General features: G+C 45.2%; 1 protein-coding gene across 3 annotated transcripts in view; it reads left to right on the top strand.

Annotated features, from left to right (window-relative positions):
• The window catches only part of dennd3a (DENN/MADD domain containing 3a), a 201,493-nt gene that overhangs the window by 60,897 nt on the left and 124,895 nt on the right, over nt 1-15,701 (top strand). For all 3 annotated transcript variants that reach the window (XM_070895716.1, XM_070895700.1, XM_070895709.1), the window contains exons 8-9: nt 11,296-11,514; nt 12,620-12,741. In XM_070895716.1, coding sequence (XP_070751817.1) covers nt 11,296-11,514; nt 12,620-12,741 — 341 coding nt within the window. The remainder of the gene's footprint in view (nt 1-11,295; nt 11,515-12,619; nt 12,742-15,701) is intronic.

Here is a 15,701-nt window from a genome sequence, read left to right as displayed (position 1 = left end):
TGAGGTTATCCACTTTGGTGGCAAAAACAGAAAGGCAGAATATTATCTGAATGGTGACAGATTAGGAAAAGGGGAGGTGCAACGAGACCTGGGTGTCATGGTTCATCAGTCATTGAAAGCTGGCATGCAGGTACAACAGGCAGTAAAGGAGGCAAATGGTATGTTGGCCTTCATAGCTAGGGGATTTGAGTATAGGAGCAGGGAGGTCTTACTGCAGTTGTACAGGTCCTTAGTGAGACCTCAACTGGAATAACTAATCTGAGGAAAGACATTCTTGCTATTGAGGGAGTGCAGCGAAGGTTCACCAGACTGATTTCCGGGATGGCAGGACTGACATATGAGGAAAGACTGGATCAACTGGGCCTGTATTCACTGAAGTTTAGAAGGATGAGAGAGGATCTCATAGAAACATATAAAATTCTGATGGGACTGGACAGGTTAGATGCAGGAAGAATGTTCCCGATGTTGGGGAAGTCCAGAACCAGGGGACATAGTCTAAGGATAAGGGGTAAGCCATTTAGGACTGAGATGAGGAGAAACTTCTTCACTCAGAGTTGTTAACCTGTGGAATTCCCTACCGCAGAGAGTTGTTGATGCCAGTTCATTGGATATATTCAAGAGGGAGTTAGATATGGCCCTTATGGCTAAGGGGATCAAGGGGTATCGAGAGAAAGCAGGAAAGGGGTACTGAGGTGAATGATCAGCCATGATCTTATTGAATGGTGGTGCAGGCTCAAAGGGCTGAATTGCCTACTCCTGCACCTATTTTCTATGTTTCTATGGACATGGCCGTACGACAGTATGTTCGAAGGATGCGCTTCCGAAAAGAGGTGATCAATGAGATTTGCCAGCTCATTAAGGCAGACCTGCAGGCCAGTACCACCAACATTATTGCACTCTCTGTCGACATGAAGGTGACCGCGGCACTTTCCTTTTATGCATGTGGTTCTTTTCAGGCATCAGCTGGTTACATATGCTGTATTTCTCAGTACGCTACTCATCGATGCATTCGACAGGTAATTGAAGCACTGTATGCATGCCAGATGGAATTTATAAACTTCCCAATGACCAGGGAGGCACAGAGTGACAGGGCTTTGGGATTTGCACATATTGCCTGCTTCCCCAACGTGCAGGGTGCTGTTGACTATATACCGATATTGCCCTGCGAGCACCATTACAGGAGGTAAAGGTGTACCGAAACCGTAAGTGATTGCCGGCTGTGATCCTTACCAACGGATCCATTACAGACCCAATCCACGTCCGGACCGGGGTCAAACAGGGCTGCGTTTTCCCTCCAACCCTCTTCTCAATCTTCCTCACCACCATGCTCCACCTCACAATCAACAAGCTCCCCGCTGGAGTGGAACTAAACTACAGAACCAATGGGAAGCTGTTTAACCTACGGCGCCTCGAGGCCAGGTCCAAGATCACCCCAACCTCTGTCGTTGAGCTGCAGTATGCGGACGACGCCTGCGTTTGTGCACATTCAGACGCTGAACTCCAGGATATCGTCAATGTATTCACTGAGGCATATGAAAGCATGGGCCTTATGCTTAACATCTGTAAGACAAAGGTCCTCCACCAACCTGTCACCGCCGCACAGCACTGCCCTCCAATCATCAAGATCCACAGCGTGGCCCTGGACAAAGTGGTCCATTTCCCATATTTCGGGAGCCTCTTACCAACAAAGGCAGACATTGATGTGGAGATTCAGCATCTCCTCCAATGCGCCAGCGCAGCCTTCGGCCATCTGAGGAAAAGTATGTTTGAAGACCATGCCCTCAAATCTACCACCAAACTCATGGTCTACAAGGCTGTAGTAATACCCGCCCTCCTGTATGGATCTGAGGCATGAAGGCACCTTAAGTCGCAGAGATATATCACCAACGATGTCTCTGCAAGATCCTGCAAATCTCCTGGGAGGACAGGCACACCAACATCGGTGTCCTCGACTAGGCTAACATCCCCAGTATTGAAGCACTGACCACACTCGATCAGCTTCACTGGGCAGGCCACATAGTACGCATGCCAGATATGAGGCTCCCCAAGCAAATGCTTCGAGGAGCTCCTTCATGGTAAACGAGCCAAAGGAGGACAGTGGAAACGTTATAAGGACACCCTCAAAGCCTCACTGGTAAAGTGCGACATCACCACTGACATCTGGGAGATCCTGGCCGCAGACCGCCCGAGGTGGAGAAAGTCCATCCGGGAGGGCGTTGAGCTCTTCGAGTCTCAACGCAAAGAGCATGAAGAGGCCAGGCGCATGCAGCGGAAGGAGTGCGTGGCAAACCAGCCCCACCGACCCCTTCCCTCGATGAATGTCTGTCCCACCTGTAACAGGGTCTGTCGTATCGGACTGTTCATCCTTCAAAGAACTCGCTTTGGGAATGGAAGCAAGTCCTCCTTCATTCCGAGGGACTGCTTATGATGATGATGAAGGGATTTCACTCCCTCAACGTGCAGCTCGTATGTGACCATACACAGCGCATAATGGCAGTGAATGCCAACTTTCCAGGGAGCATCCATGATACGCACATCTTGCGTGACAGCACTGTGTCTGACCTGTTGAAGTCTAAGCCACAAGGTAAATACTGGATGCTGGTGTCAAAGGGTACGGCCTCGCCAGCTGGCTCTTGACCCCCCCTCCCCCCCCCCCTCCCCCCCTTCCCCCCTGTGGAACCCTCTGACAGAAGCCGAGCCATGATATAATAAGAGCCATATAGCCACACGTAATAATATCGAAAAGATAGTTGGAGTGCTGAAGCAACGCTTTCGATACTTGGACGACTCTGGAGGCAGGCTGCAATACCACCCTGAGCAAGTTGCTCAGTTCACAGTGGTGTGCTGCATGTTGCATAATTTAGCCATCATGTAGGGACAGGATTTGCCACAGGGGACGGTTGGACCACCTGGGGAGAGAGTGCAGGAGACGGAGGGGGAGGAGGATAAGGAGGTACTTTCAGATGAACCCATGGCACCACCCTCCCCCGCCAAAATACCACAGCGGAGGGCACGCGGAGTGTATGCTACTGCAAAATTGTTACATCAGGAGCTCATAAATGAATGCTTTGCTTGAATGGGGAGAGCTGGTTTTTAGGATCCTGATGACTATTACCCCAAAAGTTTGACACTGTACGGGAGTGCTTAAATTCAATTCAAACGTTTATGTAAAAATGTAAAAAATATACAACAATTTTGAAACTTTGTAAAACTTATAACTTTAATAACCACTTTAATAACCACTTTAATAAACTTTTAAAAATCAAACTTGAATTATTAAATGATCAAGTACAAGAAAAGATCCTTTACTACACCATCCTTGAGACTATTTCCCCCCCCCCCCCCCTTTCTTACTCCCGCCCGAACCTCCCCGTGGTGGTACCAAGCCGGCATGCAGCACCGCACCCAGAGTGTTGTTACTGTTGTTGGGGGTCAGACATTGCAGGCGCAATAAATGGGGCCTCAGGAAAAGCTCGTGATGTGGCAGGCACAGTTCAGGGCTGGAAGATGCTGTCGGCTCCCCACCCTTGGGTGCTGTCTTCCTGACTACTATGACACGGGGGGGAATTCCGCGCCATGTCCCTATCCCGTCGATTGCCGCATGGCTTTGACAGAGTTGGCGGTTCGCTCCATCACGGTGATCATACACGACATATCCTCTGACTGCCACACTGATAAAGCCGTGATATTTGTGGCTATCGTAGCCATCGCCGTGAGCAGTCTCGACCTATGTCGACGCTGGCCTGTGACAGACACACCGTGTCCTGGTACACGCATATCTGTCATGCCGCAACCGACCTTTTCTGCACCAACTTCCGTCGCTGCGGCAAAGGCGCTGCAACACTGGGGGTGCGTTGCTGCACACCACTTGGTCCCGCAGAATCAGAGGAGCCATGGGGGAATCCCCTGAATACAGACTCGGTGATGGAGTATGTTTCAGTTGGCCCACAAGGAACTCGTGCATCCTCCTCCGTTTCCACCCCCACCGGCTCCAGAATCAGCAGCTCTTCCTCTTCCTCTTCCTCTTCCTGTTTGGTGTCACCCAGCCCTCTCCCGACAGAGGTGAAGGCAGTGGGTCATCTGGTCTCTCTGTGGAATTGTTCGAGTCTCGAAGTACAAAACAACATTTAAAAATTCTTGGCACCAGGGGAGGGGTCAGGGTTACATGAGTACATAGTACAGTGACTTAGTGCAGTCTTACTTAGATGTCCACCACTGCTGCATTATAGATCGCAGACAGACAATACATTAAGCATTGCGTTACATGCCCCCAACATTGAACTACATTACATGAGGCCAACATTATAGTTACAGTTACATTACATGACAGGACCGCAACACAGACCGGGGATTGTATGAGTGGATCAGCTCCAATGCCGGTGGTGGCACAGTTGCTATCCCTGACCAGCAACAGGGGACGGATCTCTATTTCTGTTAATGGCTCTTGGGTTGTGGGCCCTCCCTCCGTACGCTGCTGATCGGCTGCTGTTGCAGATGTCGTCTTCTGCAGAAAGTGAAGTAAATGAAAGTAAAAATCTTCAATCCATTTAACATCGCAGACACACAGCGTTACACACACACACACACACACACACTAAAGCACTGCGTTGATCCTCTTGTCATTGCCTGAAAGCACGAATACATCGCCGTAACCTTAAGATAAATAACATCATCCGTGTGACACTGAACCTACATTTACATGGTACATGGCACATGTGGGGTGCATAAATAAAATCATTGCTTACTCTTGCTACCCTCACCAGGTCGTTCCAACTCTTACGGCACCTTTCCATGGTACTTGTGGAGGACACAGCCTCCCCAATCTCTTTCCATATCCTATTGTACTCCTTTGCCGTGGGCTTTCCACGGCTACCCTTCGTTAGGTCGGAGTACCTCTCTGTAATCTTCTCGAAGGGCAGGTAACTCCGTCTCGTCTAAGGCGGGCGCCCTTAACCTCCGACCTTTTTGACGTTCCTGCGCTTCGACTTTTTTTTTTAACATAGATCTTATTATTATTCAAACTGTATAATTATTATTTGTTATGAATATTTTTTAAACTCTGCAATCTGTTATTAAACCAACGAACCTTCGACTAGCTTGCTGCTCCTTTTCACTCTCTCTCCCTCGACTTCAACTCGCTGCGCATGCGCGGGTGACTGCTGAAATCGCAGGTAAAAAGCTTCTGTGAAAAAAACGAGGGAAAAAAAACTCGCATGCGCAGTTCAGTGCCGCACCGTCCATCGACAAGAAAGTCAATCCGGATCGACTACTATGTTACCTACCGCTGGCATAGTGCCGAAAAAAAAATCGACCAATTTTGTCCTCTTCGGTCTCAGTGGAACTTATGTATTGACCAATTTCGGGCCCTATAGCTTTATACATTGATTTAATGCAAACACTTTTTCCTTGCTTGATTTCTCATTTTATAAAATGATTGCCATGCTTAGTAGCGCTCACAGTACTAGCTTTGACATCTTTATTAGAGCACTATGAAATGAAAATCAATTATGTAATTAGTGATTATAGACCCGGAATTTGCGGTAGGTAATAACAGCGAATGAGTAACGTTCCCTGTTACTACCCCTTTGACCGCAACTTAAGGATTTAACGTATGTGCATCTTAATGTGGAAATCCTGAAGTTACGATCAGTCATTCACTACTTCGACATTGACTGCGCTGTGGCCCCTAGCCCCGCCCTCCCTGCATAGCCGGCAATCGATCTAATCAGCGATACTGACAAACCTTGACTTTCCCGTGGCGAAATAGCTGTTAACTATCTCATTGACAGTTAGACCTTGTTGGATTATGTGTAACTGGGGTTTTAACGAAGTATTGACTGCTAGACAAATGTTATGGCCCTGAAAAACTGATTTCAATTTTGTGGAGTGTCAATTTGTTCCATATTGATGAAAATTACAATTGCCTTCCACATTGCTGTGCTATCGCTTCGGCAATTTTGCATTGCTGGGTATTGCTGAGCCGAAAAATCGCGATCCAAAAAATGGGCGATGTCCCAGCGATCAGTAAGGCTGACACATCGTTAAGGCGATAGCCAGCAAAGTAGAAAGTCTAGCCCTAAGAAACTTAAATTTTTAAAAATACAATTTAAAAAAAAATATATATATATATTTATTTCAGGTTTACCTTTTCCTCATGTGAGATCCCCAATCTTTGTTTTGGTCTCTAACATTTTTAAAAGAATTTTGCATTGAGGTTGGCTGTTTAGACAGCTTGCTGACGTCCTAGCAGCTTGTGCTATGGAATTCCCACTATAGAATCATAGAAATTGATGGCACAGAAGGAGGCCATTTGGCCGAGCGTGTCTCTGCCTAAAAGAGCTATCCAGCCTAATCTCACTTTCCAGCTCTTGGTCTGTAGCCTTGTAGGTTGCAGCACTTCAAGTGCATATCCAAGTACTTTTTAAATGTGATGAGGGTTTCTGCCTCTACCACCCTTTCAGGCAGTGAGTTTCAGACCCCCACCACCCTCTGGGTGAAAAAGGTTCTCTTCAGCACCTCTCTAATCTTTCTACCAATTACTTTAAATCTATGTCCCCTGGAATTGACCTCTCTGTTAAGGGAAATAGGTCCTTCCTATCCACTCTATCTAGACCCCTCATAATTTTATACACCTCAATTAAGTCTCCTCTGCTACAAAGAAAACAACTCTAGCCTCTTCAATCCTTCCTCATAGCTAAAAATTCTTCAGTCCAGGCAACAACCCTATAAATCTCCTCTGTACTCTTTCTAGTGCAATCGCATCTTTCCTGCAATGTGACCGGAACTGTATGCAGAACTCTAGCTGTGGCCTAACTAGTGTTTTATACGGTTCGGGCCTAACCTCCCTGCTCTTGTATTCTATGCCTGGGCCAATAAAGGAAAGTATCTCGTATGCCGCCTTAACCACCTGTCCTGCTATCTTCAGGGATCTATGGACATGCACTCCAAGGTCCTTCTGTTCTTCTACACTTCCACACTTCTCCGCTTCCCACCATTTATTGTGTATTCCCCTGCCTTGTTAGCCCTCCCCAAATGCATTACTTCACACTTCTCCAGATTGAATTCCAAATGCCAGTTTTCTGCCCAACTGCCCAGTCCATTGATATTTCCCTGCAGTCTACAGCTTTCTTCCTCACTATCAATCACACGGCCAATTCTTGTATCATCTGCAAACTTATTTTTCATGCTCCCTACACTGAAGTCTAAATCATTGATATATACCACAAAAAGCAAGGGACCTAGTACTGAGCCCTGCAGAACCCAGCTGGAAATCTCCAACTTCAATTAAAACCTTATGGAATGAGACACCACACTTGCAATAACTAATTTGCACTGCCAGTAGAGGTTGTTTGGCAGTAATTAAAACTTACTATGTCGTTATGGACCGAAATGGAAAAGACAACTTTCTGTGACGACATTAGTTTGTATCTACCATGCAAGTACTGCAACATCACACCGTTCAATGCATTTGAATGGTGAGGCAGACAGTGTGATGCCGTTTTCGTGAAGCTAACAGCGGAGTGGCGTATCTCGGACAGCAACTTTTGGCTTTCTGTGTTTAACCGCACATCTGTCCTTGCCAGAAGTTACTGTCGCATATTGGGTGCTATAGGGCTTCGCTCTGCTCTTTCAAAATTGTTGACTATTCCAAGATCATTCTTGGAAGCCAAGCTTGCTCCCAGTTTTTCTCAAATACTAAATATCTCCTTACTCCCTCTTCCCTTCCCCATTCATTCCACCTCCAACAAGTACAAAAACTTCAAGAACTTCTTTGTCACTAAGAATGAGTCCATCTAGTAAGCTGCTTTGCCGCTTCCCCTTCTTCTCTTGCCTAAGCTTGAACATGTGTCTCTCATCAGCTTGTCTTCAATCTCCATCCATGCCCTCTCTGTTTATCTTGTTCAATGCCACTACCTCCTGCTCCTATGACTTCTTTCCCACTAAACTGCTGACCACCCAACATCTTTCCTGGCCCCCTGACTAGCTGACATTGTAAATGGTTCGCTTTCCTTGGGTACTTTGCTATGCCCTTTCAGAACTACTATCATCACCCCCCTTAAAAAAAAAGACCCTCGACCTTCTGTCCTTGCAAACTATTGACCATTTTCTACTTCCCTTTCCTCTCAAGTGTTGTCTCCTCCTAAATCCATGTTTCTTTCCCCCAACTCTGTTTGAATCTCTCCAATTAAGATCCCATTTCTGCAATATTCTCTGTGACTTTGACCATGATAACATTATCCCTCCTACTCTCTTGCCTTTCTGTAGCTTTTGTCACAGTCGATTGTGCTATCCTCCAACGTCTCTCCGCCATTGTCTAGCTCATTAGGACTATTCTTGCTTGGTTCCATCTTGCCTATCCTATTATTGCCAGAGCGTCTCCAGAAATGGCTTCTTTTCCCACTTCTATACTGTTATCTCTAGAGTGCCCTAAGGATTTACGTTTGGCTCCTTACTCTTCCTCATCTGCATGCTGACCTATGGCAATGTCACCCACAGACATGGGGTCAGCTTCCATATATAGGCTGAGGACACCAGCTCTACCTCTGCACCATCTCGCAACCCCTTCATTGCCTTTATACAGTCAGGCAGCTTGTGTGACATCCAGTCTTGGATGAGTTAGAACTTCCCTCAGTTAAACATAAGGAAGTCTGCAGCCCTTATTTTGGCCTCCATCAGAAGCCTGCCACCGATCCCATCTTCCTCTCCAGCCACACACTAAGGCTGAATCAGACTGTTAGCAACTGTCATGTTTTATTCGATTCCGAGCTGAGCTTCCAACCCCATATCCTCTCCAGCATCACAAAGACTGCCTACTTCCTCCTCACTTGCCTCTGGCCCTATTTCAGCCCATCTGCTGCTGAAATCCTCATCCATACCATTGTCACCTCCAGGCTCAACTATTTCAATTCTCCCCTGGCTTGTCTTCGATCCTCCACCTCTGTAAATTTCAGTTCATCCTAAACTCTCGTCCTGCTCACCCATCGTTCCTGTCCTTATTGACTTCCATTGGTTACCGGTCCCCCAATACCTCAAATTTAACCTCCTCACACTTGTGTTTAAATCCCTTGTGCATCACTCCCTTTGCACTAACATTCCTAGCCTTCCCTCCAGCTCTGGAATTCCTTTCCTTAACTCCACTGCTTCTAAACCTCTGTTTCCTTCCTTAAGATCCTACTTAATATCCACTTTTTTGATCAAAAGTTTTGGCACCCCTCCTTTTACTTTTGAAGAGCCTGGGGTTGTTCATTCTGGAGAAGAAAAGCTCTGAGGAGAGTTGTTTCAAGTATTCAAGATTCTTAAGGTAATAGATGAATTGAACCCTGATAATATTTTTGAGATTGCCACAAACCAGCAAACATGGGCTCAAGCATAGAAGAGGGGAAGGTGCACAGACAGTTTAGATTTCACTACTTTCGGCAGAGTGGTGGATATGTGGAAAAGAATGTTCAGAGTGACTTTGCAGGTCGATTATGAATATCAATACTCATTGAATTTTACAACACAGAAAGTAGCCTTTATCCTATCAATCTGCTCCAGCTAACTGAAAGAGCTTATCCACTTAATTTCATTTCCCTGCCCCTTCCCTTCCCTTCTCTCTCTCACTCCACTCCCTTAAAGAGCTTGCATTTAGAGTATACTTCATTTTGCTGTGTTTTTTTTCCTCTCCAAAAAGTATTGTATCTTTCACTACATTGAATTGCATCTGCCACTTATCTGCTCACTCCACTAAGTTGTTGATGCCCTGCTGTATTTTTCCTTTCAGTTTACCATGTCGTCTAATTTGATACTGGTTGTAAATTTTAATATTACATGTATTCATCTTCTACCTGTGTCCAAATCATTTATATAAGTAGGTCAAAAGCACACATGCACTAACTATGCACATGCTGAGGATATCTAATGAATATCTGGGGCTGCCCATTTAAAACTGAGGTGAGGAAGAGTTTCTTCTCTCAAAAGGTTGTAAATCTGTGGAGTTCTCTGCCCCAGAGAGCTGTGGAGGCTGGGTCATTGAATATATTTAAGGCAGAGATAGACAGATTTTTACGTGATAAGGGAATAAAGGGTTATGGGGAGCGGTCAGGGAAATTGGGCTGAGTCCATGATCAGATCAGCCATGATCTTATTAAATGGCGGAGCAGGCTCGAGTGGCCAAATGGCCTACTCCTGCTCCTATTATGTTCTGATGAATCTATTCAGAAATTGTAATTAATATAATAACCCTGAATTTATGGAGCCAATGGAGTTAAGTGCTGAGAATGGCTCTGCAAGTTCTGGGTTTCCGTATGCGCAAAAACCTGAAACTTGTGATCCATCAAGTTTCTCCTTGACAGATTGTCCGCATCCGCTGTTAATTCACTTTTGCTGGTGCAGAGTTGAGCTATTTACCCAACTACTGCCCAGTGAATACCCATGAAACCCTTATGCATGGTAAAAGCAGGTGTAAGGCCTTTGTTTTACCAGAGTAACAGTTAAAATAAATATTTAAAATAACATTTTCTTAAATGATTTAAACAATCACTTACATTTAAAATTGTTCAGGTAAATTTTGTCCTGTTTAAAAAATGTTAATTTATTTTCCAAAAAATAAAATATTTATTTTAAATGTTTTATTAAAGGATATTTGAATTAATTTTGAACCTGTGACCATTTATTGTTATTTCAGTAGTGTGAAATGTTATTTATTTGGTAGTTTCTATATTATGCTTATGGGGATTCCGTACGTAAATGGAATCTCCATTAGCATAATAGTAATCCCCCTTTGTCATTGGTTGGGCTGGAGGCTTACGAACCGCATGCACCCCTGGAATGTGTGGGCCTTTACGAAGGTGTACGCTTGCAGGCCCAGGACCGCAAGAGTCCAAAGCTCCGGAAACACAAGGTAAGTACGTCGTTTTCTTGGTTCGGAGGTGTATGCGGGTGGCAAGCCTCCGACCGCAATTTCCAAGCCAATGTTTTTCTTGGATAAGCTTAATGCTACAAGATCCCATGGAAGATGCAGTTGACATGATTTAAATATTTGTTTTGTTAATCATAGTTTTGTGTGTCCAGGGCTGCGCGGCACTCAAATCCACCAGCGATGCACAGTGAGTTTTCTCCAGTTTTACTACATCCATCAGATGGGACAATCTATAAGTTATAGTGTATGGAATATGATGAGCCTAATTTTAGTCAAAAATATTTTCATACAAAGCGATGTGCATAAGTGAAAAGATTTTAAGGATAAATAAAGTGTTGAGAGGGGATAAATGCCAAGAGTGGATAATTATCTCACATTTTCTTTTGGCCTCATAGATCCTGACATGTATTTTAGTTGAACAGAGGATCGTCTTTCTGTCAGCTGATTGGGCTTTGCTGACACTCATTGCAGAATGTTTTATTCTCTATCTACACCCGCTCCAGTGGCAACATACCTATGTGCCTATCCTGTCCAAAGGAATGATGGATTTTCTGATGGCACCAACAGCTTTCCTCATGGGCTGCCATGTTGATTACTTTAAAGAAGTTAACTCTGTAAGTATTGTATCATTACTGAAAAATATGCATGATTAGTGGAACTTCAATTAGCCACGTAGATATTTCTTCCATATCCCTGATACCATGAGAAGTAGACGACTAGCAGGAATTAAGGCTGGCAGCATGTTTTGTTCACGAAACCTCTGTCCTGGCCCTGCTGGCATGATCTCTTGGCTCAAAGTTTCTTCCAGGGACCCACTTGGAACTGCATCTGCCACAGGCTTGGGACCTAACCAGACGTTCTCCTTGATGCCATTGCTGGTCTCCAAGGGTGAACAGCATATAGAATTTTCATTCACTTCCAGTGATCCAGTTTGCAGCATTGATCTCAGCAGAGCAACCAATCTTACAATCAATACAGAACCTTCCTGTTTTAATGTTGCTAAGTGGTGTAAGTGTACAGTAACCAGTTGGTGATAATGCTTCATACGTAGCCTCCTTAATGCATTTATTTTGATGTCTGCAGTGCCAATCTTGGGGATGGCAGCTGCAGTATGTCTTTGGTGTGCCCCACTGTATGGATGATGGAGCGGGGTGTCTATGGCCGACAGGAGAGCAGCATTTTACACAGACTTGCATGAGTCTGGCAGCTGGAATTAAGAGCAAATGTAGTTAAGTCATTAGATCAGTTGTTTAAGCTGTAGCTGATATTGCTACTAGGAGCAAGGAAATAGATGGGAGTGCTGCTCAAGTGCGCTGCATTGGGTCTTTGAAGAAATGTAACTCATTTAAAATTCAGAATAGCAATTAGCAGTGTAATTTGGGGATTCTTGATTATTTGGGTTAACTTCCATTATCTGCTGGGCAGATCCCTATAAGCAAATACAGTTTGTGTATGGTATATTGAGGTTTCAGGATATGAGAAGGTGAGTAGGTTGGTTTGAGATCTATCTGATATGGATGACCCTAACAGCCTTTTTGTGTTCTTATAGGTTCTTGTGCTCTAATTTTTTTTAAATCAGAACAATAGGAAAATGTAATTAAACTATTGCAATTGAAAAATATTTAAATATAATTGCATTGAATCATACAGTAAGAATTTTAATCCATTTAAAACTTTAAGCCTAAAGGTGACCTTGTTTATTTATCATTGATTATGTAGGAAGTTGAAGGATTAATATTGGTGAACATTGATGAAGGAACGATTAAATTCTCACACGTGGCAGGTACCGAACCAGATATACCTGAAGTTCCTTCAGAAGCTGCAGAATGTTTTACACAGAGGTAAATGCAAATGCAGTATATTGAACAAGGTTTCACTTAGCACATACCAAAGTATCAGTAAATCAGACAAACTTTATAATACTGTTTTGGGACTTGATAAAACAAAGAATTTTGAAAACGTATATTTTCTTTTAACTTTTAATAAATATGCGTTGGGGTCATGTATTTAAGACTCTTTGAGGTGTTTTAGTAATATAGTTAGTTGGTACAATATACAAGTAATTTATATTGGCAAGTGTGTGTATGATCTGTCCCAGCCACCACCATAATTTTAAATAATTATTATAGCATTCTCCACATACTGTAGAAATAATTTCAGTCCGATGTAGTTCCTTAAAGACAATTTTAAGTTTTTCACATAATCGTTTGCATGCCATATAACTGCACTGCTACAAGGTTGAAACTAGTTTTATTCCCCGTTGTCGGCAACCGAGCAAATCTAACATTACTGTGCGGGAAAGACACTTTTTTTCCTGTATCCTTACTGTTTTACTGATAAAGTTTATGACTTTTTTCATCCTTAATGAAATTATCAAAATAGAAGAAGTTGAAAGCTTCAAGGGCCGAAATTGCCCTTTCCGGTGAGGCCTCTGGCCGCCTGAAAGCAGTGGCCATGGGGCAACGCAGAGGGGCCGCCAATTTGGAAATTGCCCTTTGAGTTTTGGAGAGGTGCCCGGGACCGCTCCGCCCATTTTCCCGCCGCAGCGTGCACACGCTGATCCCTTACCAACAGGCGGGGACGCCCTCGGGAAATTGCCCTTTTCCTGGAATTATCCCGCAGGAGTGGTGTCGCCACCGATCGGTGCTCCCTGTCAGTACACGTTGTGTGGCATGGTAGCTTGGCTGCTGTTAAAGGGGAGGGTCCATTGCCGTGGCCGCAGTGTTATTTTTATTTTGTCAGCAGACTACCAGGTCGGTCTGACAATTATTGCCGCAGGTTCGGTTGGGCCATCAACAGGCAGCCTGGCACCCCCTCTTGGGTGCCAGGCCACTGGCCTGGCCGAAATCCTCCCTGATGGCCCAGTGTTTACCACTAAAGTGGCTGCAGAGTTTGCAGTGGCTCTCCCCTTTAACTGAAGCAGAGAGATGTTGTGACACGCCAGCGCGATGACGTCATCAGCACGGCCCTGATGACTGACAGACTCGGCTACTGCGCCCCGCCCCCACATTCACCCCACTATTGACGACCACTCTGCCTCGCTCAAAAATAAAATCCCCGAAGTGCTGAATTTCGACGGTGAGGTCGCCCCAATGCATGGGGCGGCCAGAACACATTAAAAACGGTAGATGCGCCTCGTTTCCGGCAGTGGGCAATTTTGGCCCCTCAATCTGTTGCACTATGTGATTGAAATCTTTTAAGAACACAAGACTCGCACTTGCATAGCACCTTTCATGACTTCGGGACGTCCCAAAGTGCTTTACAGCCAATTGTTAGAAGAGATACAAGGGCTCGAAATTCGGCAGGTTTGCGCCCGTTTTACTGCCATGGCGGAGCGGAAAAAGTAAACATGGCGCACAAAATTTAGCGCCCGGGCAGAAAATTCGGCAGCGGTTTTACGCCGCTGATAAATTATTGCCCGCCCGTTTTTTTTAACTGTTTTTATGATGTCAATCACCGTACAACGCTCCGCCACCGCCATGGGCAGAAAATTCACTGATAGCGCCATTTTTACCGCCCGCCCAAAAACACACCCTAAATAAATTAAGTCTTACCAGGTCAGATCCACGATGCTATCTTGAAAAACGGAGCAGAAGTTCAGTGCATAAAAGGATTTGGAGGGAAGGTGTGTTTTACACATTGAGGTATTTGTGAGTTTATAGTTAACTTTTATGTGGGAAAAGTGTTGTAGTATAAGTGTTGAAATAGTGTGTACTGATTTATGACTGTCACAAAACAACCAAAATTACAGTAACTTGTGTACAGTTGTACCTCACCAATCTGGACCTGATCGGTGCCGGACCAGAGAATTTTCCAGACCACTGGATGTCACGCCGACCCTAGCGTTGTCAGCAGTACCCTAGACTTACCTGGTACTGCTGACAATTACCCTGCCGCGTTCTGAGCAGAAGCCTATTGCACAGCATTTCTCAGGCCCAGCTTCGGTGCCTTAGTCAGCCGCCACGATCCTCGCTCCCTATCCCCGCCGACCCGACCAAGGAGGGAGCATCGGAGGCAGCGGGGAGAAGAGGAGCAGCCAGCCCCAGAGCGCGGGTCATGATCCCCCCCACCAGTTTCAGGAATGATGCTGGACCAGAGATGTTGCCGGATCAAAGAGACCCGGACTGGAGAGATACAACCAGTATTATAAAAGTATGTTACCATACTCAACAATACAGGAGTTTGTATCTCATACCTGCAGCTGTCTGAGGCACAGTGTGTTCGAAGGCTGCGTTTCCGAAAAGAGGTAGTCACAGAGATATGCCAGCTGATAAAGGCAGACCTACAGCCAACCAGCGGGAACAGGCTTGCATTGTCCGTCGAGGTGAAGGTGACTGCGGAACTTGCCTTCTATGCCTCCGGCTCCTTTCAGGCATTAGCAGGGGACATATGCTGCATCTCGCAGTTCGCTACACATAGCTTCATTTGCCAGGTGACGACTGTCCTATACGCACGCAGGATGGACTTTATAACATAGAAACATAGAAAATAGGTGCAGGAGTAGGCCATTCGGCCCTTCGAGCCTGCACCACCATTCAATAAGATCATGGCTGATCATTCACCTCCGTATCCCTTTCCTGCTTTCTCTCCATACCCCTTGATCCCTTTAGCTGTAAGGGACATATCTAACTCCCTCTTGAATATATCCAATGAACTGGCATCAACGACTCTCTGCGTTAGGGAATTCCACAGGTTAACAACTCTGAGTGAAGAAGTTCCTCCTCTTCTCAGTCCTAAATGGCTTACCCCTTATCCTTAGACTGTGTCCCCTGGTTCTGGACTTCCCCAACATTGGGAACAT

The sequence above is a fragment of the Pristiophorus japonicus genome, chromosome 1 (genome assembly GCF_044704955.1).
Source record: "Pristiophorus japonicus isolate sPriJap1 chromosome 1, sPriJap1.hap1, whole genome shotgun sequence".
Taxonomy (NCBI): domain Eukaryota; kingdom Metazoa; phylum Chordata; class Chondrichthyes; family Pristiophoridae; genus Pristiophorus; species Pristiophorus japonicus.
The sequence above is the reverse complement of the archived record's forward strand: the minus strand, read 5'-3'. Positions and strand labels throughout refer to the sequence as shown.